Source organism: Liolophura sinensis, chromosome 10 (genome assembly GCF_032854445.1).
Source record: "Liolophura sinensis isolate JHLJ2023 chromosome 10, CUHK_Ljap_v2, whole genome shotgun sequence".
NCBI classification, from domain to species: Eukaryota; Metazoa; Mollusca; class Polyplacophora; order Chitonida; family Chitonidae; genus Liolophura; species Liolophura sinensis.
Window position 1 is genome coordinate 2,015,159 of NC_088304.1, and position 26,439 is coordinate 2,041,597.

Consider the following 26,439-nt stretch of genomic DNA (forward strand, 5'->3'; position numbering starts at 1 on the left):
CCTTATTGGTTGACAGCTGGTATACGAATGTCTGTTTCCACGCATAGATATGAAAGCATTTTAAAGTAAAACAAAAGACCAAATTTTTATAGGCTACATGTATTATATTTTACCTGTGTGGATGTGGTTGCCTAATAAGCTTTTTTGTGTGGGCCGTCCATCGACGGCCTTGATTCATACACGTGGCCCGGGGTGATGAGGTCGCGTGTTCACATCCAACTTTCGCTGGTTTCGCAACGACTTTTAGCAAAGATATTTTTCGGGTTCGTAAAGTGGTGCGGTAATTTATTCTGAGCTATGTGCGATTTGCACAACCTTAAATTTTGACGCCAACATGTAGGCCTAACTGTTAACCTTACATATGGCCACAGATTTCGATCAGCACCTTTGGTTTTGTGGTCAAAACCTTTCTCCGAACTTTGTGAATCCAGTTTCCCTTTCAGAAAACACATTGTCTTGTTGTGTTGGCGTGTACACAACCTTGTATGCATATTTATCCCAGGCCTTAGCCTGTTAGTAGAATACAAGCGATTGTGCAAGGCCGAAGGACAAATCCTTTCCTCAAAGAGCTGTGTTTCTGTTTTTATTTATTTATTTGATTGGTGTTTTAGGCTGTACTCAAGAATATTTCACTTAAACGGCCAGCATTATGGTGGGAGGAAACCAGACAGTCCTGGGAAACTCACGATCACCCACAGATAGCTGTCAGACCGTAATACGGTGCGTCTGTATTTATGTGTACAAACATTGGTATACCTGTCATTAACCAGTAAGGATGTTCAAAGTCCAAAATCGGAAGGCCAATTTCCGAAACGAAGTACAACACAAACCACCAAAGAACTAAGAAAGTGTATAAAGTACGAAAATAGGACGGAATCATGCCAAAAGAAGCTGTCAACAATATTCAGTGATGTTGGAAAGACGGAAGGTATATTTTAGGTTGCTAAGTGACATCAGTAATCGCATATTATGTCAGAATATAATTTCTCGATAAGCAATATGTACCTCAGTTGCACTTTGATTGCGATTGTTCACATCTCCAATGTGGCGATCTAATTCAACACGATGAATATACAGCCTCTAGCTCCTTGAAACTTAGTGTAAAGCGAAACTAGACACAACCATAGTATATTCACGCAATAATGGAACGTATAGCAAAACTTTATTTATAAATGCTGAGCTTTGTAAAAAGTGTTCCGGTGTAGAAACGAGAATGAGCTGAAAGCTCCAAACAGCCTTTGAAATCAAACATGTGAACCAATGCCACGGTGGGTTATGTATGGTAACATTGCTTTCTCCCAAAAGTCGACAGCCGACTGCCTCACCATGTATGGTTTATGGATGCTCCTTGAAACTTAGTGATAACAAGTTTCACTTTTGCTGGAAGGAAATTCTTGAAGCCAGAAATTTTCACGCAGGCCATTTGTCAGTGACAAGGGCCTATTTACACACGGGAATCAGACTAAGATGTTCCTAAAGTTACCTCTCTTGTTATGTGGATTTATGGCCTCCTTTGAATGCCAACTCAATGGCGCGTTCTTAAGCAGAGTCTTATTTTTCATCACCACGCACTACTTAACGTCATACTTAGTGAGTGGAATCATTACTGAACACTCGGCAAATTATTTACTGCTTTGAAGGAGACATTCCGTCTGTTTTTTTCTTTCACCTGCTGTTATAAGATGATTTTATTTATTTATTTGTGTAGAGTTTAACACCTGACTCCAGAATTATTATTTGGATGGAAAAAACCGCAGATTGTCGGAAATAAACTACGGTTTTCCGATACATACCGGTAAAGGAAAAAAACGAAAGCTGGATTCGAACACGCGACCTCACTGAACGTGAACGAGATAGCCACAGCGACCAAGATCTTTAACCTTGTGTGCCATTGAGAACCAAACTGCATATAAGAGCCCTTGCGAATATTTATTTATTTATTTATTTGGAGTTTGTGCTGCATTCAAGAATATTTCACTTATACGACTGCGGCTAACATTGGGAGGAACCGGAGGTTGAGCCCTGAGAGAAAACTCTTCCTACCAAGTCCCGTATTTGACATCGATTGTAGCTATGGACTTTTAATTTAATTTGATTTTGAGTTGGTTTCTGGAATACAGACAGTTCTTTATGGCCACATTGAATAAAAACTAAGAAAAAAGCTATTATTTTAAATGAAATCATGGATATTTGTCAGTGTTGTATATCTTTCATTAAAATTGGTGATGCTTTTGTATTGGAAATAGATTTTTGCAACTTCCCCATTGGAACGTCCCTTTCGGATATCAGATTTAACAATTAAAAATTAGTAATATTATTAATAACATAACAATAATAACAACATAATAATAGTAACAACATAATAATAATAACACAGTTTTAAAATGTAGTTAGATATATTACAGCTTTTGTCTTCAGTGCGCCTAAAGGGTATCTTGCCTAAAGGATCGCAGCGACGATCGTTCGATAGTTGGTAGCTGGCCACACCAAGCCGATGAAACCAGGGCCTCGTGTCGTTTAACCTCAGTAAAAGGATTTATTCCAGATGTTTCATGTAAGTGTGGAAATGTGGAAATGTGTAAATACTAGCAACTTAAACACCCCCTATAGCACCTTGGATGAATCAGAATTAGGTGAACAAAATGCAGTGATGTTCATTGCAATTTATTAGACGTTACTATTATTAGACTCAAAATGATGTTTTTGTCATCGCATTGATTCTCTTTGCTTGATTCCGTCCTATTTTCGTACTTACTATTAACATGTACTTTCTTACACGTTTGGTGCTTTCCGATAAACGTCGTTTTACCAATTAGCCTTGTGATTATTGACATGGAGCGTCCATCTTGGTTGAGAGATTGTATACGAATGTCTGTTTCGGCGGACAGATACACTGCAGATGATCTGTTGATCCATTGGTTTGTCTGATGTTTTTACGATTGGTCTCGTAAACCACGAACAACTTTCAGCGATTCAATCCTCCAAGCGTTCATGCACTAAATCATGCACTCAATCATGCACTCAGTCATGCACTCAGTCATGCACTCAATCGCATACCGAATCAAATTAATCAGTCAATCATTAAATCAACCATTTCTTTCTTCCAGCTTATATGGGTCCTAAACAGACGACAGAAGACGGGATCGAGCGCAACTTCGGGGTCAACTATCTGGGTCACTTCTACCTCACGTATCTGTTGATGGACAAATTGAAGCGGTGCGCCCCATGCCGGGTGATCAACGTCGTCTCTGACTCGAGTTTGACCACCAAGTTGGACCTAGATGATCTCCCTTTATCCAAGCGTTATGACATATACAACGCCTACAGCCGATCCAAGGTCGCTCAACTCATTCACACAGTGGAAATGCACAGACGCTTCTTCCGGGATGTTGTCTTGTCGTTTGCTGTCAACCCAGGTTCGTAGTCAGATACAGATTGCACTCTACTTGCAAAATTATTTCTCTTGGACTTTGGAACAACGTGACGTCACTTTAGTCCTGGTTCATTCATCTGACCTTCAACGTATTCTCAAAATGTGCTTAATTGCTTTTAACATACGTCTCACCAGTGAAATCGATGGACATTTTCCGCATAACCTTTATTAGACCTGTATTTGTATTAAATATATTTCATAAATTAAAAATACTTCATGTTTTAGCGTACATAAACTTCTCATTGCGTCACCATATGGCTTGTACCATCAGAAAGCCGCTCCCGAGGAAACCAAAATGTATAACATGACTGTTTTATCTGTGTGACAAACTCAACTTAAATACAAGTTTCCTTATTTTTTTTATACCTCTATATAGATCTTCCTTGTACATTTTGCATATTTGTCCCCCCAGGTGCCGCCAACACCGACTTGCTGAGGAACTGGCCCGGGTTTTATGGAAACGTGCTGCGAATGATATCACGCTTCTTCTTCAAGATTCCAGATGACGCTTGCCAGACGATCGTTTACTGCGCAGTCGCGGACAAGATTAAGCACGATTCCGGTAGAATGTTCCAGAACTGCACCAGGGTGAATTACAAGGACTACATCCGGGATAAAGATCGTGCCGAAAAGCTCTGGAACATCAGTTTGCACCTGTGTGGTTTGGATAAGGAGATCCCAGCGTCCCAAGAATGATCGCACGATCACATAGATGACAAGACAAGAATAGAGGATCTGGATATATAGCCTATGGGCTGTAGTAAAACCTGTTTTATATGGACACTGGATAGATTGACGACGCTTGCAGAGGTTCTTTGAAGAACAGTTTTCGGTGAAGAATTAGTTAACGTTTTCTCTGATGTCATATTTTTATGGAAGATGTTCGTCTTTAGGAAAGCGTCTGCTAAAGCCTTGATATAAAGACCGAGAAACGTCAGGTCTTAAAGACGTAATTACGCTATGTTATACTGAATATTTGCCCATTTGCAAAGATGTCCGTTTTGACAGGTTTTTCTGCGCCCAGAAACCATGTGAAACCGGACAAGAAGGTGTGTGGAATGTTTACATCTACGCCATGATAGCTATCAGAGTAGCTTTGGCGTGGTACCTGTCTTAGCTAGAGAGATGTCTGTCAACTTCCGCTCTGAAAACCTGACGCCTTGTATGCGGACTGCCTAAGTCTTTTCAAATATTCAAAGAATCCCCAACGAATGGTTATAACAGAACTTCATTCTGATTTGTGCAAAAGAGATAGCATGAGTGCATTATTGTGACTCGGTTGATCCAACATAGCAGCTTTTCTTAATCGTGGTGTTTGTGTTAACTTCCGGAACTGACAGATCAGGTCACGTGAGCGGTTGGTCAGATGAATTAGTCTATAAGACTGATCCTTGATACAAAGGGGACTCAGTGAAAAAACAGTGAAAAGAAAAACGTCAAGCTGAATCGTAATAATCCCTCTAGTATATCGCTTTTCTGTTTGATTTCCCCTTTAATTTGCAACACGAGACGGCCGAATTGCCTCAAGTGTTTCTGTATATGGAAAATCGTTCCTCTAGGTATTCTAGTATACGGAATTCCAGTAGACCTTCTTGGTGTTTTTGTATGCGGAATCCCAGTAGACCTTCTTGGTGTTTTGGTATGCGGAATTCCAGTAGACCTTGAACTTGACCAAACGGTTTTATCTTGTCGATTCCAACGAAGAGGGACACTCGATTACTGTGTTTAGCCTTATATTCAGTAGAAATGGAGTTGGATTTTCTTGCCGAGGAATCGCTTATGAGGTTAATTCAGAATCGTATAGAGGAACATCAAACATTTCAACGAAAACCTGCGGTGTGTAACAGGGTTGACATGGTTCTGATGAAGTTTCGAATATAACCATACGGTGTGTGCTATAAGAGTGCTTTATGTTGTACATTTAATATTTAAGGAACGCAGTAGATTTACAAAATACCATCTTTGTGCAGATGGATTCATAACCTTCGGATATATGTGATGTCAGGTGAGGTCAAATTTCTATGCAATATAGGACCCGAAATATCCGTAAATAGGGTGCTAGAACAATTGTACGCGATAATCCTTAAATTTTCTCTGAAAATGTTTAAAGATACAGCAAAATAATTTGGGGAAACTATTATTTTATGTCTGTTTCAACGTAACACAAATCGTTCTATATTTTGTGAGGTGTGGCGTGTGTGTGTTAATTTCGTATGAAGGGGTTGTTCGGAGAAGTGACTTTTCTGTGCAACATTAAATAAACGGTATATAACTTAAATGTTTTATATGATACCACGTGTCCATGCATGTCTCAAGCACTTTAACAGAGGGATTATTGCAACGTCTTGCATGTTCTACAAGAAAGCCTTCCATGTCTCATCCCATTAAAATGATATAAAAAAACAAACAAACCAACAAACAAAACGTCTCATTAAATGCTGCATTTGCAACTATATATTATACAGTTTGCACAGAAATGTTTGTCAATGCAATATCCCCAGTATGGCTTATTTATATGATAGATCGATCAAATTAAACTACCAATATCATTGACCAATGATTGTGTGAAATATGGCTGTGATGGCGTGAAGCTGGATAGAGGTGACACTACTACACTGCTTCAACACTACTACTTGGCCCCACAGCGTCAGCAGTTAGCCATTCATCAATCACATCAAACGGTATTTTCTGTGATACATATTTATAGATGACGAAAAGCATTATTGTTTGAAGGTCATAAATGAGCCATATGTGTGTTCTGAAATTTAGAGTGATCGTCCTTGGCTGTCCAACCTGTGCCTTGGGTCCGATTCACTTGAATCATTTCTGTTCCGGTTTACTCACACCATAACGCTGGCCTCCCTCATATAAGTGAAATATTCATAGGTACGTCATAAACAATATACAAATAAATAAACAGAACATTTTCGCTCCGCATTCGTCACATGTATATTACAGCAGCAGCTACACAAGACAGAGTTACTCACTTGTGAAGGAAAAATCGTGGCCTATACCACATCAAATGTATCATATCTGATAAGTATGTGTGAATGTAATGCTTATACCTACATAAATGTGTCCAAGTGTGGTAGTCACGAAAAAAAACTCATAGACCAATGGAGTTTTGTATATTAAACTCAACCCAAAGGAAATGATTTTTTCTATGACAAATGACATCATTTGTGCGCCGCATGTAGCACCTTTACGTGAATCGCATATATGGGTTATGCTACAACGAGTATGGTCGTCGTTTGTTAGCCTTATGTTCAAGGCCATGCATATGATCATCTTGTTTTCATATTTGCCTTATATCGTTATGCAATGCTGTACCGTTTTTCTATTTGGTGTGATATATTCAACTTCATATGATGTGCAACTGATGTTACAAGTGTTTTCGAGCATTGGTTTTCTCCCATATGAGTAGTTGTGTTTTACTTTTGATTTGCTGTAGACAACTAGAGAAAAAAATTTACTACCAAGTCCCACACAGTGTGATATCCAGTGTGATAAAATGGCGTTGAAATCGCCATTTTTACTCTACCCATTACATAGGCTTTCAATGTAAGATTTCGTTTATACCTATGCCTTTGTATATTGCTATGAAAATTACCAATTTGTTATTTGTCTTTATATGTATATGTATTTCGGTTCTTTCTTGTGCCATATTGTTGTCATATCAATCAACAACAAAACAGGGCAAAAACGTCACAAAACATGGAGAAAAGTTTGGAATGATGCAAACGTTTACCATATCAACTGAAAACTAAGCTGAGAAGAAAGGCTGATGTCCATATCGCAAAGTGTCCATGTATACACTGAGGTCACGAGGAAAAGGAACACCGAGTACCACATCGAGCCTTGAAAAAATAGCTGGAGACTCTCCATTGCGCAATATACGTACGTCATTTGTGTTTCATACATTTGCGACTGGAAGGGGGTGAACATATGTGGGCACCATGAACAGGTTCATCGCTTATAACCTACAAGAGGAGGGCAACGAAACACAAATGTGTCTAAACCCTGTGTCAATAATGTTGTCCTCATGAAACTGTGCCGTTTTGGGCAAGAAAAAAAAACACAAGAAAATAAAAGGTAAAATAAAGAAATGATTCAACTCGGGTCAGTGCGACTGTTTGGAATTTCCCATTTTCGACTTGGTTGCCAGAAATATGATCAGAATGAGTGTGACTAAGCCTATTTTTTGTCAGGTATTTTGTGTCTATAGATGCAATAGACATCTTACCGTGGGGTGACATGAGTGTTGTAGATCTTCGCTAGAGAGTTTGATTTGGAATAAAGGAAAAGTTACAAAAGAAGGAAGAAGTTGTTTGTTTTTTGTTATTCGCAATGCGCTAATTGTTGGCCTTCGATTTGACTGTTTATTTCATTGATGTTTATCGTTGATTTCAACCTTATTTCAGTCATATCACCGAACTGTCTCCTAATTGTAGAGGGTCGGGCCCAATACCGACATGTCTACAGTGCTGCCTCACCAACAGGCCAGTGTTGATTTATTTGATTAGTTTTACGGTGTACTCAGGAATATTACACTCAGCTTACGTCCCGGGAGCCGGTATTGTGGTGAGAGGAAAGGAGGCAAAGTTCGGGGGACACCAACAACCATTCGCAGGTTGCTGCATACTTCCCACATACGACAGGAGAGTGAAGCCAGACATGCCATTATGAAATCCCCTAACAAAAACTTAGGAGGTGATACTATATGAATCGTTCTATAGACCAATGACCTTGAACTATTTAACACTGTGGAACAAATGAAATAATTGTGAAGTCTAACAGACAGCCTAGATATAACTGATGCATTATACATCACCTGAAACAAACAAGAAGTAACATCCCAAGGAAAAAAACCCGGCACATTGAAACAAAATGACACAACGCAACATTTGTATAACATAACACTGTTGTATTTATTGTGGTCTTAGAATAAACAACACGAAAATAAGAAACATAGCTGATATCCGGAGATTTAAATAATAAACACATTGATATATCTTTTAGAGAAAATTTTATTTACAAAGCTTGTTCAGGGAACGGCCAAAACTTACATGTATCGTAGTGATGTACTTGAAAAGATCATTTGAACGTTAAGCCTTATACTACATCATGTTTTAGGCCCATCAGGCTGGTTTTGGGTACTTTGCCGGACCGGTACGTTTTCGTCCAATGGGAATAATCAAACTGCATTGTCCCGGCTTGTAGTTCTCTCCGGATGTGACGTCATCGGTGGTTGTTCCATTAAAAAAATGAATGTGTTAAATTTAATAGCAAATCTGTTATCTGTGTGATACTAGAATGTACTGTGCTATTGCAGTAGGTTATTCTGAACATCCATATTCTACTACTTCAACATAACCGTTCTATTCGACTAATACGATTTTATGTTGAATATGACACAATATTGTGTTATAATAACAAATATATTCTAGCTTCACTCAGACAACAGACTTTCTGTTAAATTTAAGAGAATAATGTTTTGAGTGTATTTACCTGGAGGTGTTCACTGTTAAAACTTCAACTAGGGTAAGTATTACACAGGAAACGCGGTTAAAGATAAACGTTAAAAATTATTGAATTTAACACCTTGAAACCATTCTTTCCACTTCGTTTTAAGTTCTACTTGAAAGAATTTCTCCTCAAAATTAGCACTCAAACACATCGAAGATAATCTCAACATTTTTATTCAACTAGTTTGACAAATAATGCTTTGTCAAATCGGTCAAAATTCTTTTGTTTTCATTGTTTTTACATTTTACTGTACAAAAGGCGGCGAGAAAGCCACACGATCCACTATTTCTTTACCCTCATCTTGGCTGAGCATACTGCCTTCTTTAATTGCCAAATTTCACATTTCCTTTCTGCTCCTTGTTTTATTTCTAATACGCCACTGACACATTCCACGGATAAAACTATACTCAAGCGGATTTCAGTGAGCGAATTTCCACGAGACAAAATTGAAACCTTCAGTTTAATACACAGTGCACTGACCAAGAAGCTGAAATTCTTATATATTTGTCTTAACATTACATTTTTTGAAGTGTTTCCAATGATAATAAAATATTAAAATTACATTTCAAATTATAATATTTTTTTTTAATTGGTCACAATATGGATGAATCCAACACGACTGATGTCTAACCACCACTTCTTGGGAAGTTTTTACCTTTCTTTCTATTCTTGAGGAGAAACGTCAGGGCCCAGTTTCACACAGATGGCGTACATATACGATAATGGCACGGTAATGGTGACGAGCAAAACGCCGTATGACAAATGCACGATACAAAAATGTCCTACGCCGCTTTGTGATTTTAGCAAATATGTAGGACATCTGCTTGAGCTGTATGTAACAATATTGTTTGTGACTGGTCCAGTGTAAGTCCGTCATTCACGGAACAACAAAGCCTATGACAGTAAAGGATGTAAAACTTTCGCCCCAACAGGTGCATTTTTACGTACGGACAAAGGCAGTTTTTCTGGTGGAAGGTTACCTTCTCCAGGACGAAGTATCCTTCTCCAGTAGAAAGTATCATTCTCCAGTACAAGGTATCGTTCTACCCCATCTAAACCAGCTTTAAAAAGACCAACATAACTCAGTCATGGGCAAAATGTGACGTCATCTACCGTAATGAGGGTTGAGATTGCTCTTTCTCAGCAGAACAGATAATATAAACATTGAAAATGACAGTGAATGAGCCTATTTAGGTTTTGGGGACCCGAAATGGTCCGTTTTATACCCCAAAGCACAATGCCAAATATAAACAACGTTGTTAATATAATATCTATTTTGTAAATGACATCAAGTAATGAATTATACCATACCCGTGTGCCAATTAATATATATAAAACAAAGACAAAAGTCGCATGTATCCAGACAGTGATTCTGCATAAATTAGCAGACAGCTGTACAACAAGAACACTTTGTTGATAACACTCAGTGCAACAAAAACAAGTAACATAACGAAAAATCCCGTTGCTGTTCAGGGCTCCCACTCCTTTCGGAATTTTTTTTTAGGACTTTCAAGAATCTAATAAATATCGTAGGCTTTCCAGCGCTTCCAAGGGCCACTCACTTTAAGTAGAAACCTGTGGGGACTAATGGATACTATGGTATATTTATCATTTCATTTCAAGAACTTGATACTTGACAACGAAAAATCAAGAACCATTCCAAGGTCTTGAAAAGCTTTCTACAAATTCAACGATCAGTGGGAAGCCTGCATGGTACGTATGATATTAGCAGTAAGTACAAACGGTGAATAAACAAAACTTTGCACTATTAATCAAAAAAAACTTCCATTCTATTGAGAAAGAAGAAACTTATTTGTTTCCATGACCCTTGATAACTTTAACGACTTAATAATTTTCACTGCATTCAATGTCGGACAAGATGGTCCAGGCCTCGGTTTCACCAACTTCTTCAGTTCAAACACAAAGTGCAAGTACTTTGCTTAAGGAACATCACACTGTACTTTTGAACTGTCCTACTTAAGTTCTCTCAAGAAACACACCATGCTGAATTAAATATCAACAGAAAATCAACAAAACATAAAACAGCCTGATTTAGTAGACTCTTTTCGGCACACAAAAGGAAGCCAATCTACACATTTTCAGTTATGTGGTTGCAGAAACCAATTAGGGATGTCTTTGCCTCTAATCCTTTGAAAACTTAGTTTAGTTTTTTATTGTTCTCATTCCCAGCTTTAGATCTTAAATCCATCTTGTCTGTATGTCCATGATTTCAGCTCATAGAACCAGAATTTCACAGGTCAATGTTGACATGCTCAGCAGGTCAGAGTTCAAGGTTAACAGTGAGAGGTCAGGGTAAAAACTTCACCGAGTTCAAAGTTTATCATGCTAGGCTACTAGCACATAACATTACAGAGTTTTGAATTCCAAGAAGTGAAAGCTGAATACTTCTTCTACTTCTTCCAATTCAACTTGTAAACAGGTCAAGAGCTCATTGTTTAAGATAACAAGTTACACATCCTGAAGTCACAATGTTAAAGAGTTACCAATGAAATCATGATAGTGTTTCCATTATAGCACAAACAAAATTTTCACCAGCCATTAAGCAAGTCACATCCAATCCTAGAAGTTTTCACAGTTCACGGTTGCAGATCAAACTTCATGGTTCACACACTTAATACGTCAGCCTTGCGAACATCTCAAGGCTCATTGTCCACTTCCGCACAAGGTCATTCAAGGTCAAACTCTTGCTATGTTTGAGTACACATGCAAGAAGAAATCCATTGTCTGGCAAGGTCATTCGAGGTCAAGCTGTTGTTATACTTGTAAAGAGATGCAAGAAGATGCTCGATTAACTCTCGAGGAACGACGTGTTGATACCATGGTCATCAAACCCTGAAAACAAAAGCGTCATATGAATTATCTTTTTACCAACATATCTGATGTTTCTGACCATTGCAGATTAGGGCTCAGGGTATAAGGATTTTTATAAAGAAATACAAAGAATACTCATTACTTCACATAATATTTGTCTAACTCTGTTTCCTGCTGCACTGAACAGATTTTCACATATAGGCTGGATGTCAGTTTTACAGCTGGAGGAAACGGGAGTGCCGACCACAAACCAACGACCCAGTTTGGCAAGTCCCTGAGAAAGTTTCCCCAGTGTGATCCAAAAATATGCACATCATAGTGGTGCAAGACAAGTGGTCTTCATAGGGGTGTCATCATCCATGTTTTGTCACCAAGGCCTCATCACCAATGTATGTACCTACATGTAGGTATGTAGGTATACTTAGGGTTTTAGTCAATTGTTCAGTCATACGACGACGGGGCATCATTATGTGTGTGTATATAATTTTGTGTCTTTGTTTGGCAGGGCGAGTCCATGCCGCTTAAGTGCTGCCGACACTGAAGTATCATACTGAAGACACCGGACATGACACAACCAGTCACCTTATATTGACATCGGGCCAACCAGTCAAGTTCCCTTGCTATAATTTCTCAGTGCTAAGTGCCAAGAGAGGCAGTAGCAAGTACCATTTTTAAAGTCTTTATGACCCAAGCTGGGTTTGATCTCAAGGTTTCCTAACTTTGAGGCAAACGCTCTACCTATTACCCAAACGGTCCCATGACCAGTGAGAGTGACATTACCCCAACGGTCCCATGACCAGCCAGAGTGACATTACCCAAACGGTCACATGGCCAGTGAGAGTGACATTATCCAAATGGTCCCATGACCAGTGAAAGTGTCATTACCCAGACAGTCCCATGACCAGTGAGAGTGACATTACCCAGACAACCCCATGACCAGTGAGAGTGACATTATCCAAATGGTCCCATGACCAGTGAGAGTGACATTATTCAAATGGTCGCATGGCCAGTGAGAGTGACATTATCCAAATGGTCCCATGACCAGTGAGAGTGACATTATCCAAATGACCCCATGGCCAGTGAGAGTGACATTATCCAAATGGTCCCATGACCAGTGAGAGTGACATTATCCAAATGATCCCATGACCAGCGAGAGTGACATTTCCCAGATGGTCCCATGACCAGTGAGAGTGACATTACCCAAACAGTCCCATGACCAGTGAGAGTGACATTACCCAGATGGTCCCATGAACAGTGAGAGTGACATTACCCAAACGGTCCCATGACCAGTGAGAGTGACATTACCCAAACAGTCCCATGACCAGTGAGAGTGACATTGACACCCGTGACAGAGTATAGAATTTCTTTAGCCAATGAGGGATTGAACCTGTGCCACACGTGTACTTGTCACTGAAAGAATATTTCTCGGAGGTTTCTTACTTTTTCACAATCTGCACCACATCTTCATCGTTTAGCGTATGATCTTTGCCGACTTTCTGAGGCTGGTGTTTTACAGAGGAACCCCAAACTAGTGCGCTGAAAAGGAAGTCAAGTGTATGTCACTTATGCCAGTATCTAGATAAATCTTGTACTCACATCTCTGCTGTGGCCAGTTTCACACGAACAACATTTTATCTTGCACTATTTCTGACCCAAAAAATGCGTGTATGAAAATATTATCACTTTCGCTTTCAGTTCACCGTTTCGACTCCAGTCAAAAAGGAGCATTTACTGTCATAGTTTCCATGCCTCCATGGACATAAAATTGCACTTTCGATTACTCGTCCGCTAATTCTCCCAAAAAATCTGAAGACCCAGCACCCCTTCTCGTGACGACGTTACTTTTCATTCCATTCCCAGTGAAAGCAATTATGACGTCCTGACGTCACAAAAGACTGATCATCTGCAACCAATGTGTGGGACATCCGGTTGACCTATTTGCAACAATACTGCTTACCATCGGTAGTGTGCTCTTCATGGACAGTTTGGAAAGGTCGCTAGGTTTCGCGTTTGAACTCTTTTGTTGCTAAAGGTAAAAACAGTCCATCTGTATCATGTGACTTGTGAAAATGATAGGCACACTTCTTTGACATTAATTTACCGATGACCTGTCTCACCATGTTCTAGAGGCAAAAATGAAGTTTCCTTCCTGTAGGAACTACTCAAGTTCAGCTCCTCAATTTTCTACGTTGTTATTCTACGATAAATGACCCAAGGTTTCGCCCGCCTGTTTCTGCCATAAACTTTCCCAGGGGATGAGTTAGCAGCAAGATGAAGTGGATGATTAGTCCCCCAGCCTGTTCCATTACACTGCATGGTAGCTATGGTCTCTAATCTGCGCCACGCAGGGTCACGTCACATTATTATTTTGTGAACGGTTGTCTATTCAGAGCCCTCGTTACACAACAAATATTTGTACACATGTATTTCAGGTACAAATGGATTTCACTGAGAAATATCTGTCACCAACCTCCTGTATAATTTCAATGAAGTATGTCACTCAACGTTTTGTTTCCTTACAATCGAGACTGCAGAAGAGTTACCTTTCCGTTCCTACATTTTAAGATCGGGAACCTCCAATTAAACACAGAAAATCAAGGGACTCAAAGCAAGGTTTGAAACCTTTTCAGTAGCACTGTATGTGAATCTGGCATATCATCTATCAGACAGGACTTGTCTGTGTTGTTGACATATTAGAAGTTTGCACAACAATGACTGGCTATATATCAAAATAAAGTGCATGTTTTGTGATTACCGGTATGCAAATTTGCCCAGGTGTGATACATACATCGCCAGCAACAGGTAAGATTATTTTTTTGCCTTTCGTCAGTAAAAATCATGCTATCGACGGGTATAACAGACACATGAAGATTTCGAGTCCTGCTGCTTGTAAGTTGTCGCTGTAAACGCAGTTTGACTGGTAGTTTGCAAGTAGGGAGTAGGGGTGCTAAGTTCTGTTATAGCTCTGTTACTGAAGAGCTCTGCATCTGAACAGATATTTGACATGCCACTCCACACGTGAACCCAGGTACTGGGTGCTTACGATCTCCAGCCAGTTTTCTCCCGAATTCCCATTCGTCATAAAATGGCGATCATAAAACAATCAAGGTTGTGAAGAAAGCGCACATGCATGTACATGTACTTAATCCATGATGACTATTGGTGGTAGGAGCATAGACTGACTGCTCAGTGAAGCGTGAGCTTGTTTATTACATTTGGGGATTGTCCATATAATCCCCTGACCACCGCCGATGATCCCCTGCGGCTGCCAGTCAGTAAGAGCCACAGTTAATGCAATGAATCATGGGATACACTTTTCGAGCCTACGGGCGAAAGGTCATTTACCTTAATCTAAGTTACTTTCTGTGGATCTTTTTTTTCCCCATGTTAGTCTAAATGTGATCAAAAATAATTGCCTAACAATTTTGACAGGTCACATGATACAGTAGGACTTTTTCTATCTTTAGCCCTAAAAGAGTTCAAATTTGAAACTCTCCTATATGTAATGAATGCATTTTCAAGGCATTGGACAAGTATTTATTGCTGGGTAGCTTGAACAGTCAATACAATCATAAAGGTATATAAAAAGCAGTCAATGAACAGGCCGTGAAAGACCGGATGCGTAAAGATATATCCTGAACTACCCTAGTTCTTCTAATTTTTGGGACAGATATTAGAAGTGTTGAAAGTAGAATATGACATTTCTTTACCAGCCTTTTAGAAAAGTGAAGATATGATTATATTGTCCATTAGATGGTCTAACCACGTGAGAAAAAAGAAACTCAATATTCCTGCTACAATTACATATATATATATTGGCTAAAATGAGCAGATTAAGTTTCAGACAAAAAAGGCAAAAATTAGAATAAATATGGTAACTCAAACATAATAGCAAGTCCATGTTTAGAACACTACTTACTATTTAAATTCCTTGAGGATGCTCCTGTGTATTTTATTACAGAAATCCTCCACAGTGCTCCTTCCATCTTTCAGTACCACTGGTGACGTGTAGTCTGGAAGCTGACCTTTGGGTTTTGTGTAACTACCAATACAAACAGAGATTACATATTCCTACATGTAACCAAGCCTGTCATTGGTTGATTTGAGTGAAGATAAAACAGCACAGAAAGCATACCTAATTTAACCAAATCATGTTTTTATTTATTTATTTGATTGGTCTTTTTCACCATGCTCAAGAATATTTCACTTCTAAGACGGGGGCCAGCATTATGGTGGGAGGAAACCAAGCAGAATGTGTGAATGAACATCTATTACCAAGCCCTGTGGGTCCTCCTCAAAGTGCTTATAAGCCTAGCTTATACATAAAAAGGTATTATTAAATGAAGTATAGATTTAAGGTGGTTTTTAATGAAATTTTTAAGGAGTATTTCATATTTGTTCACAACCCCCCTATTTCATGCAGATTGTCAAGAATGATCGTTAATGACATCATGGAGGAATGAGAGAACAGTTGGTGCCACTACGATGTTGTTTGGACAGCTAGCACCTTAAAACAGTCTTAGGAAATCTCTAGATAAAGCCATTTTTACACTCTAAGAAAGCTGTGGAGCTTTTTGGTACATTTCCATGTTAGGTCACATCCCAAACTCCATATTAACAAATAAAAAGCAAGCCTGCCCTGTATGCCTTACAGACTGGGCTGGAAATGTTCTACATGTACTTACATTCGCACCAGTAGCAAATATTCCCACATTCTCTCCAGCAAGTCGTCAAAGTTCCACTTGTGATGAGCAGAAATTGGAACACAGTGAGGTACTTTATAGATTATGTCCAGCTCCTGAATCAAGCAAACCAAACAATATTGTCATTTCTTTTTCACAGAATCAGAATTTGCGTTTACATGCAATTCCAAAATTAACTTATTTCAATGTTGTCTTTAGCCATACTGAAAGGTGCTTCACTCAAAACAACAGTTTGGTACATCTGGACATAAAAAACTGGGAAAAATTTCTTACAGAATCAAGAGTTTGAAATGAAGCTTCCCAAACACAACAAGAAAAGTCAGTCAGCCATATATTTCATACTGTATGCAATTCACAATATGTACATATACATACAAGTTTCTTTTTAATACATTTGACTGGACTGGAGTTTTACATCGTACGGAAGAATGTACTCAAGGGCGATGGCCATTATGGCCAAATATAAAGCCAAACTTACATGTCAATTTAAATTGCTTACTACAGATGAATATTCTTTCTCTGGGTTACAATTTGGGCATCACAATCAGTGCCTTATTCAGGAAAATTTGATTTAAAAATGCCAGAGATTTGCTCAAGAGGACAGCATGCTATTAAGCTAAAGGGGAGGCTACTTGTGTCCTGAGAGTTATCCCCCCTCCACAACTGCCAATATAGCATGTTCCCAGAAAACATTAATTATTATGCATCAAACTTGTGCTTCTGCACGCAGAACATGTACATGCAAAGTTATCACTGTATTGTACAAAATACCAGTTAAGCCTACCTCTATTGAAATCTGATCGATCTTGTTCAGTATGTATATACATGGTATGTAGATGCGATTCCCTTCTATCACATCAATGAGGTCTTCTGCAGTTGCGTCGTAACGCAGAGTTATGTCGGCATTGTGAATTTTGTATTCTCCTAGAATTGTCTTCACCAGATCCATATCAAGCTCTGACTGTGCACACTGTTAAACAAGGCATGGAGATAAGATTTTAAACCATGTTACGGGTCGTGTGACAGAAATAACAAAGCTCCTGAAAGTATTGCTACCACAATAAAATTGTCTCCAACTGGTTTGAGCCATCAGAATATGGTAAAGACCCTAGAATTTCACCCAGAAAACTGCAGTTTTAGAGGCAAATAACTGTGATTAAACATTACTTTTGCTGCCGAAACATTTCAACCAAACCAGTTACCTCCAAAAAAGACCAATAAAACTTCCAAAAAGAGGCAAAATATGTAACTTTATCACTGGAGAAAATTGATGTGATTTACCTAATAGCAAAGTAATTTTTAACAGTAATAATTTTTTCCAAAAAGAATGAAAAAAAAAATTGATAAAATAAAAAAAAAAACCCAATGAACATGATAGACATTTCATTCCACCCAATATCAGAATTTTCAAGGAGTTTCCCAGATTTTTTTTTTCTCCACGATTTTCAAGTATTTGAAATGGATTTTCAAGGTCTGTGCAAACACTGCAAGAGAATTACAGAAGTGAATGCAGTCTAAGATCTAGTATTAGTGAGCAGAGACACCAGTCATAATTAGCCGTCCTTCCTCAAATGACAAACTTACCGTAACAACAAATCCCATTGCGACAGATTGGAATACGGGCTTCATGAAGATTAATATGGTTTCTGAGACAAAGAGCAGAATACTGCAGAGAAAAACGCAAAAACATGTTACCGTAGCTGTCAGATTGATCCCCCCTTTGTCCTTCCGCCGGTAGTTTATCCTCGGAGGTTCTTTATTCAACCGAATTCCAAAGCCTTCCAGCTCATGCTCAATCAGCTTCTTGTGTTGTAAAGGTTTTAAAACGTCCAGCACAATAAATATTAAACTACACGTCCTTGCAACTGAAAAGAGACAGAATAATGAACGATAACAAATGTAGGACTTATTCTGTATTTGTTTACAAGGGACACATGATATAAGGGACACTAATATCTTAGGCATTGTAATTTCTATTCTAAACTGGTAGGCACCTCAATCAGAAAATGAGTTCCAACAAAGGGAGAATACTCTCCATCTGCTAGGCACTATTCCAAGGTAGGTCTACTGTGTAATTCTTCAACATTGTCACATTTTCTCAACATGTTTACTCAAGTATGTGCTATGTGCATTATTCTGTTAGGTTGATCATTATTCTGTGTAGACTGATCATTATTCTGTGTAGGTTGATCATTATTCTGTGTAGACTGATCATTATTCTGTGTAGGTTGATCATTATTCTGTTTAGCTTGATCAGATAAAACTTTTTGCCCAGCCTTGAAAGTGACCACACAACAAATGTAGCTTTGTCTTAATCAGAAAAACGTGTTTGTGTCTGCTCTGCCAATGAAGATGAATCGCCTAAGAAATTCCCAGTCTTGGTCACACCACAATTTAATTGATTGGTTGTACAAAATTTCATCCAAACCAGTGCATATCTTTTTATTCAAATTCATCTTCAAATTATTGACTAGATGTATCACTTGATTATTTATGAGAATCAGTTTCAAAGAATTCTGTCATAAATTTCATTTTGACAATTGACCTAAATAATGTTGACATACCTGCAATGACCTGCTTCCCTCTGCCTTTACCATCCTTAGCACCTTCAATTATACCTGGTAAATCTAGCAACTACAAAGTACAAAAAAGGCATGATGACATTTACAATCAAGCATGGTAAATCCAACAACGGTTGGCATCTTCAATCATAAAACCAATCAACATTTCAGAAACTCATGAGTTTACACATATTTATATGAGGCAAGGTGGGGCTCTCCCAAATTCTCGCACGCTTACATAATGAAAGGACAGGATCAAATCATGTCATTAGTCCATGAGAGCCACCACCTTGTTTTGCTTAAACATGTGAGATTTCTGAAATGCAGATTCAGCTTTTACCCAGCAAATTCGCCAACTGTGAGGAACAAAATGCGCTGAGGTGAAAATGTACATTTAGGGCAAGGCTAATAATAAATCAATAAATGTATGGCAGTAGCAGAATCAGGCTGGCCATGGCCATATCTGGAAAACAAATTGAAGGTTTTGATCTCAAACTTTAAAGGTGACATTGTGATTGTGCATAAAGAAATTCTACAAAATGCAACGCAAAATGATGTTTTCTGAGAGTTTTCAACTCAGTGAATCAGAGAAATTTGCCTGAAGACATAAAGTTTTAAATGTTACGCTATAACATTTTTAATCAATTTACTCATGATGTCCATGGCTCAATTTGAGGTCATCATTTTTATTTTGAGCTCTTAAAAACGAGTGAATGACCAACCGTTTTGACCCCTGGACAGTCGTACATGCAGATGTCAACAACAACATTATGCTAAATGTTCCACCATTTACTTGATTTTTCATTGGTGGTTTACGCCATACTGAAGAATATTACACCTGTACGACAGCGGCCAGAATTATGGTGGGAGCAAACCGGACAGAAGATGACCTTCAGGGAGCAAACCGGACAGAAGATGACCTTCAGGGAGCAAACCGGACAGAAGATGACCTTCAGGGAGCAAACCGGACAGAAGATGACCTTCAGTAGGTTGCTTGTGGACCTTCAATTGAACAACTGCAGAGGAAGCAACTGGAAGTGGTGAGATCGGATCACGTCAGAGCCTCATCATGATGTCATCGTGTCGTAACTCCCTCATTGGTCAGGTTGGGTAACTCTGAAGTCCTTACCTGGATCTTGGCCCCTTTGTAACGGATGACCCCAGGAACCGTTGTTAGTGTCGTGAATTCATACGATGCTACCTCAGAATAAACACCAGCAAGATTACTCAACAGGGTAGACTTCCCCACAGATGGAAAACCTAGAAAATCAATAAAAATTAAAACTGCAAAGCAGTTTTGGCCGGGGTCCACGTCGTTTGCTGGTTTAGTTATCATTCTACGCCATCAAATAGAAGGTAGCATAGCTATGTGTAATGCCACAACCGTTTCGGGAAATTATGGACAGCAGAAAGCATTAAGTGAAATACCATAAACCTAGTCCAGTTGCCATCTAACTCCATGTTAAAGCATTAGAATTAACATCTATGTATAAAAAAAAATGGTGTTGTCATTAAAATGACTATATCTCAAAAAGTTACAAGGATAAGGAAAAAATAAATGCAGATTCAAGATCAGCAGCTCAAAATAAACCAGAATACAATAAAAAAATTGAAATTTCAAAACTATTTGTGACATCACAACTTCAACCAATGGTGAGCTTCCAAAGTTTGTATCAAATTTCAAAACAATCGGTTCAGTGGTTCTTGAGAAGAAGATGTTTGAACGATTTCATATAAAATGCAATATGGCTGCCAAACCATGTGACATAACAAAAATCAGGCTCCATGGTGCACAACTTCAGCCATCAGGGAATAAGACTGTAAAATTTCAGGTCAATCAGTCAAGCGGTCTAGGCTGTAGGTGGCACACAAAATCGAATAAATAATAATAATAGTAATCCAAACGATTTCAACAGGTGTCCCGCAGGACTAACTGCATGGACCCCTAAAACAAAAAAAAAAAAAAACAAAACAAAAAACAAAAACAACTTAATTTAAACCCCAATGAAACAAGTAAATAAAATGTGTGCAATTTGGATGGCGGTGACAAATCAATGGATCTTGTAATTGACTGACATTTATTAAAGCACAAATCTCACCAACGAAACCAATACGAGAATCTCCGGTTTTAGCAACATCAAACCCCTCTCCTGTGGCACCCCCTCCGCCCTTAGGCTCAATTAACTCTCTCCGAAGTTTGGCCAGACGAGCTTTGAGCAAACCCAAGTGACCCATGGTAGCCTTGTTACGCTGCGTGCGAGCCATCTGAAATCACAAAATCAACTCTCATGAGCTCAACGCTGACCCCAGTGATATCAGGCACAGACACAAAGGGATGATATGTACATGACGTCAGTACAGGCCTGGAAATGTACAAATCAGTCCCAGACACAAAGGGATGATATGTACATGACGTCAGTACAGGCCTGGAAATGTACAAATCAGTCCCAGACACAAAGGGATGATATGTACATGACATCAGTACAGGCCTGGAAATGTGCAAATCAGGCACGGACACAAAGGGATGATGTGTACATGACATCAGAACAGGCCTAGAAATGTACAAATCAGTCCCAGACACAAAGGGATGATATGTACATGACGTCAGTACAGGCCTGGAAATGTACAAATCAGTCCCAGACACAAAGGGATGATATGTACATGACATCAGTACAGGCCTAGAAATGTGCAAATCAGTCCCAGACACAAAGGGATGATATGTACATGACATCAGTACAGGCCTAGAAATGTGCAAATCAGTCCCAGACACAAAGGGATGATGTGTACGTGACATCAGTACAGGCCAGGAAATGTACAAATCAGTCCCAGACACAAAGGGATGATATGTACATGACATCAGTACAGGCCTGGAAATGTACAAATCAGGCACGGACACAAAGGGATGATGTGTACATGACATCAGAACAGGCCTAGAAATGTACAAATCAGTCCCAGACACAAAGGGATGATATGTACATGACGTCAGTACAGGCCTGGAAATGTACAAATCAGTCCCAGACACAAAGGGATGATATGTACATGACGTCAGTACAGGCCTGGAAATGTGCAAATCAGGCACGGACACAAAGGGATGATGTGTGCATGACGTCAGCACAGGCCTGGAAATGTGCAAATCAGGCACGCACACAAAGGGATAATATGTACATGACATCAGTACAGGCCAGGAAATGTGCAACAGGACAAGCACAATGTCCTTCATCAAATAGTATTTTGACAGCTGCCAGTTGTTTGGGACAAAAACTACCATGAAAATAACATTTGTAACTTTTTTTAATTTTGTGAGTAGCTGGACAATTTACTGTTTTGTTCTGCACCAACTTTACAAATTATTTACAGGCTTGGAGTATCACTCACTTGCTAAAAACATCAGGGAACCTGATGTACTGATCAACTGGTTCACATTGACGTCATAGCTTTATACAGAGGACAAAATAAACATGGGAGATATAAAAAAAATTGAAACCCTGACTTCAAATTCTGGCTGAAGCCATAAGAGATGTAGCAGCGTTATCCAATATGACAGGAGTGTCATTCTGATCTGTCAAACGAAAATGAAACTGTCATCAGATCACCACGAATGTAACTTTGTGTATTTCATAGTGTAAAGTCTTTTACTTTGCTGCCAGTTGGACATTTTTGGCATAATGGTGCTTGCTTGCTATACAACTAGTAGAAATTGTCTAAACATTGGGCAGGTCTGAGTTTTATTTCTTGGCCAGAGAGTACAATGTGTCCAATAGTGATAAGGCTTTGCGTGATGCCCCCTCGATGTTACTACACATGTAGGCTTAGGTGTATGCACGAACTGCTTACGTCACACGCATGGAAGACAATGCCCCAAGGACATCTTGACAAACACAAGCCTCCCTCACTTCAGCTTTCTTGGCGTTGGTAGTGGTGATGTTTTACGCGTCAATAGTCTGCCTCTATCCATCAGCAGCTTTTTGTCGGCAGCGCTTATGCTTGTTCGGATGTTTTCGGGGGCAATGTCCGGGGGCAGCCAGCCCGGTAAGCGTGAAAGTGTGAAGGAAGAAGAGGTGCGGGAGACTTTGTTCGTCAAAACTTCACTGACAATGGACAAACAAGGGAGAAATATGACTGCAGATGAGGAGAGAAAGACTATACATGCTTGAAGGTAGCTAAAACAAGAGGATAAGATAATTTAGCATCAGCAACGTTGTATGGAAACTGTTAATTTTTCCAAATGTAGCGACTTCTGACTATAACTGCAGCATGTCGTCAGGCCTATCACAATATCTACTACAGGTTCCAGTCAGGAAATTCAGACCACCTGCATTCCAGGTTGAACAAGGGCGACATTTCCGACAATTTGTAAGCTCACCCATTGGTCAAAATCAGAGATATAGTCCATGGGATGACGTGTATCATTGCGACTTTCTCTGGAAACCAGCATGTGGTACTTTTCTTTCACTTTTACTGGCATGCCGACGATAGATCAAACTTCAGACGAATGAACTCCCACTTTGTTTACTCTTCACTCCTAAATTCCCGAGAGATTGCATGTATTTTTAAAGCCTAATTTTCCCTCCTTGCTGTTAAAATCTAGCTGGCCTGCCAGGCTTTCTTATGCAACTACTGACAGCTGGGCAAAGTTTTTACTATCTACGGGCAAGCCAGTCAGCGGTTATTTCAACCAGCCAAAGCTGTTTTACTAACTGACAGTTTAAATTCCAACCAATCAATGACCATATATTATGAAACAATCAAGTCCCCCACGAAGCTGGCTCCCTGCACCGTTGTTGTTGTTGATCACACTGAAGTCAGTCTTCGGCGAATTCCCTGCGTGGCTACTTACTGCAAATTAAACTCTCTACTTGCCAACACAGTGAAGTAAAAGATGCACGGCTTGTTACATTAACAGCTGAGCTGTGCATGAAATATTGACCAGTGTTTTCTTAGATCTGACTGTGCAAATCACGGCTGCACGGATAGATAGCTAAATGCATGATCCAGGCATCCAGTGGTCCTGAATTAGCAGATGATTTCATCAGTCCTAATCATGCGCTACTTATCGCAACCCAACAACAACAATGCACATCGACCAAGTCGAAAATTGATGAGCCCTGCCATAAAATATCATACCCACCCTTGCCTTTAGGAATTATTTACTTACATAAATCTCCTAAAACAGCCAAAAATTGCCAAAATGTAAATGGCCAGATTGAGGCTATGGGATCATAGACATCTTGGGATTTTCACAATCAGGTGCCCTTGGACCATAAGCATTGTAAAGGAGTGGCTGGATGGGCGAGGTACGTTAGTAACCGACTGTTTTCCGAAATATTACGATTCCTCCTACCGGGCTAAAGGGCCCAGCCATGACTACGCGAGGTTGTATGAGGGCTATCATCCAGTTTGGACCCAAGCTGCTTGTCACAAGTTTTAATTCCTGAATATTCTGTACAGGGAGATAAACAGAACAGCTTTCCAGCCTCAGATGCTATATCCTCAACATATGCAACTCTGAGTCTTACGCGCCTTACGGTAATAAAATAAAATTTTTGACCGACAATTTTCTTCAACATTGTGTTGTTGTTGTTTGTACATGCTTGTTCTCTGAGAGATCGCCTCGGACGCTTTGCTTACCTCAGCCTCAATTTCCGCAATCTTTTCGAGAATACCCATTATTGTCAACTGTTGATTACTTGATGATGTAGACAATTGTTTCGAACCGGTAGAGTATTATCTCCGTCGCTTTAATCACCGCGTTTCAATCTGGCCCAAGATAAACACGTTGCTCTCCACATGACAGTCAAAATGGCGGGACATGACCCGGAAGTGATCTGTGCATGCAACTTAAGAACCATAACGTGAGCTTTTTAAAATTTTACGCAAATTAAAATGGCAATAGCTTGGAGAATGCAATAAAAACAATGCACTTAGACTACAACTGACTCCTTAGCATTTGGGATTGAGCAAAAGCATTCTATTTTAGATCAGCTATATGCAAATTAAGCTTGGACGTCTTCTGCGCATGCCCACATCCGGGACCTTTACGAACATTTCCAATGTTGTGCATCGACAGTTCAAATACCTTCTGATTTTGTGTTTAAAAATTTTCAGTATGTCTTTCTTACAAGTTGTTTAATATTCTGCTATTGTAAATGTAGTGTTTTGTAGTGTACATAGTTTTCTTTCACCTTCATAAAGCCTAACGAAAGCCACTGGTCCTCGTCGGAACATCTTCGGTCTTAAAACCAAAAGTGAACAAGGTAAGGTGGGTTTCGAACGGCATGCTTGCGTGGACTGGGACGTCAAAAACAAGTCTGAAATTATATCGTCCAAGGCCACTTGTCTGAAAATATTTCATTTTGATGGCTGAAGGACATATTTTAGCTGTATTGGTCCCACAAGAAATCCTTTCTGATACGTTTTTTTTATGCCGTACGTGTTGTTTAATACGAGAAGTTTGAATAGTGTACAAAGTGTACCATTTCACATTTGTTTGTGTTTTTGTGAAATGGTGTGTGAATTTAGATTTGCCAGCTCTTTTCTGCACTGAAAGTATTTCAAGGTGGATAGTTCCTATATAGCATATATAATCAAGTTTTTTGGTGAAGAAAACAGTTTCTAGTTGAGTGTATGACATTGGTATTTGTTATATGTCTTGGCTGAATAACTGAAGAGTATGATACATGTCAAATTGAGATAACATCTGCTATGTACCTGTCTTAGTGTGGAATGAGGGGGTTATCATCTATGAGAGCCCTCCACTTCAACACTTGGTTTTAGTAACTGTAAGACTGGTGAGTCAGTCAAGCAGTTGAACATGGATCTGTATCACGATAGTTCGGTACGGCACACCATATACCGTCGTAGCTGTAGCTCAATTACAATATTACTACTACTAGAAGTCCATTAACTAGAAGCATTCAACTTCCCTATAGCTAGTCTCAATGGCACTTTACAATTTTCTTTTATCTCTAACACGTTATGAGACATATCTGCACTGACGTATTGTTTTTCTGTGTTGCACAGCAGAAGTTTGAGAAACGGCTGATGGATGGTGAGAAAAAAAAATGCTCCAGTTGCGGTTGTGTTGAATTAGACTTTAAAATGACAACAACATGATTTGTTGCATGGAAATATAAAATTTCGAACAGCCAGCGATGTTCGCAATCTCATTTGTGCTCATGAGCGTGGTGTGGAGCGGTCTATTTTCCACAAAGTGGTTTTTTGACACAGCTGTGAAGAAAAGTCATTAGCATGGCGATAAGTTGCCGTCACAAAGATTACTATGGAGAGCTTCGAGAAGCCAAATGTGACAGCCTATTCAGAATTTTGCTGGTTTTTTGTCTACAATGATTGAGCAGAGCAAAAGCCCATTTTGGTCCTTCAGAAG

The 26,439-nt window shown here is 39.3% G+C and overlaps 3 protein-coding genes across 4 annotated transcripts in view; 2 read left to right on the plus strand and 1 right to left on the minus strand.

Annotated features, from left to right (window-relative positions):
• Nucleotides 1-7,749, plus strand: part of LOC135476654 (retinol dehydrogenase 12-like) — a 46,585-nt gene extending 38,836 nt beyond the window's left edge. Inside the window, exons 3-4 of the mRNA XM_064756755.1 lie at nt 3,108-3,416; nt 3,846-7,749. Of these exons, the coding sequence (XP_064612825.1) occupies nt 3,108-3,416; nt 3,846-4,129 (593 nt within the window). The 3' untranslated portion in view covers nt 4,130-7,749. The remainder of the gene's footprint in view (nt 1-3,107; nt 3,417-3,845) is intronic.
• Nucleotides 7,750-8,360: 611 nt separating this feature from the next.
• On the minus strand, nt 8,361-24,831 carry LOC135476106 (developmentally-regulated GTP-binding protein 1). Of its 2 annotated transcripts, XM_064756007.1 has the most exons (10): nt 24,684-24,831; nt 21,155-21,320; nt 20,185-20,315; nt 19,059-19,128; nt 18,190-18,359; nt 17,279-17,464; nt 16,477-16,589; nt 15,711-15,833; nt 13,232-13,327; nt 8,361-11,812 (listed from the first exon to the last, which is right to left on the minus strand). In XM_064756007.1, the coding sequence occupies exons 1-10, from the start codon at nt 24,720-24,722 to the stop codon at nt 11,806-11,808; spliced, it is 1,101 nt and encodes a 366-aa protein (XP_064612077.1). In that variant the 5' UTR covers nt 24,723-24,831; the 3' UTR covers nt 8,361-11,805. The 2 variants fall into 2 exon arrangements, with proteins under 2 accessions (XP_064612077.1, XP_064612078.1); XM_064756008.1 differs by lacking the exon at nt 8,361-11,812 and having other exon boundaries at nt 13,228-13,327.
• A 268-nt stretch (nt 24,832-25,099) lies between these two features.
• The window catches only part of LOC135476370 (eukaryotic translation initiation factor 4E transporter-like), a 30,902-nt gene continuing 29,562 nt past the window's right edge, over nt 25,100-26,439 (plus strand). The window contains 1 exon segment of the mRNA XM_064756370.1: nt 25,100-25,309. The gene's annotated coding sequence lies outside the window, so the exon portion shown is untranslated.

Coding starts and splice junctions, on each gene's coding strand:
- LOC135476106 (XM_064756007.1), bottom strand. CDS start 24,722: ATGGGTATTCTCGAAAAGATTGCGGAAATTGAGGCTGAG. Junction 18,360..19,058: donor AGGGAAGCAGGTCATTGCAG/GTATGTCAACAT, acceptor GTCTCTTTTCAG/TTGCAAGGACGTGTAGTTTA. Junction 17,465..18,189: donor GGATCAATCTGACAGCTACG/GTAACATGTTTT, acceptor CTTGTTTAACAG/TGTGCACAGTCAGAGCTTGA.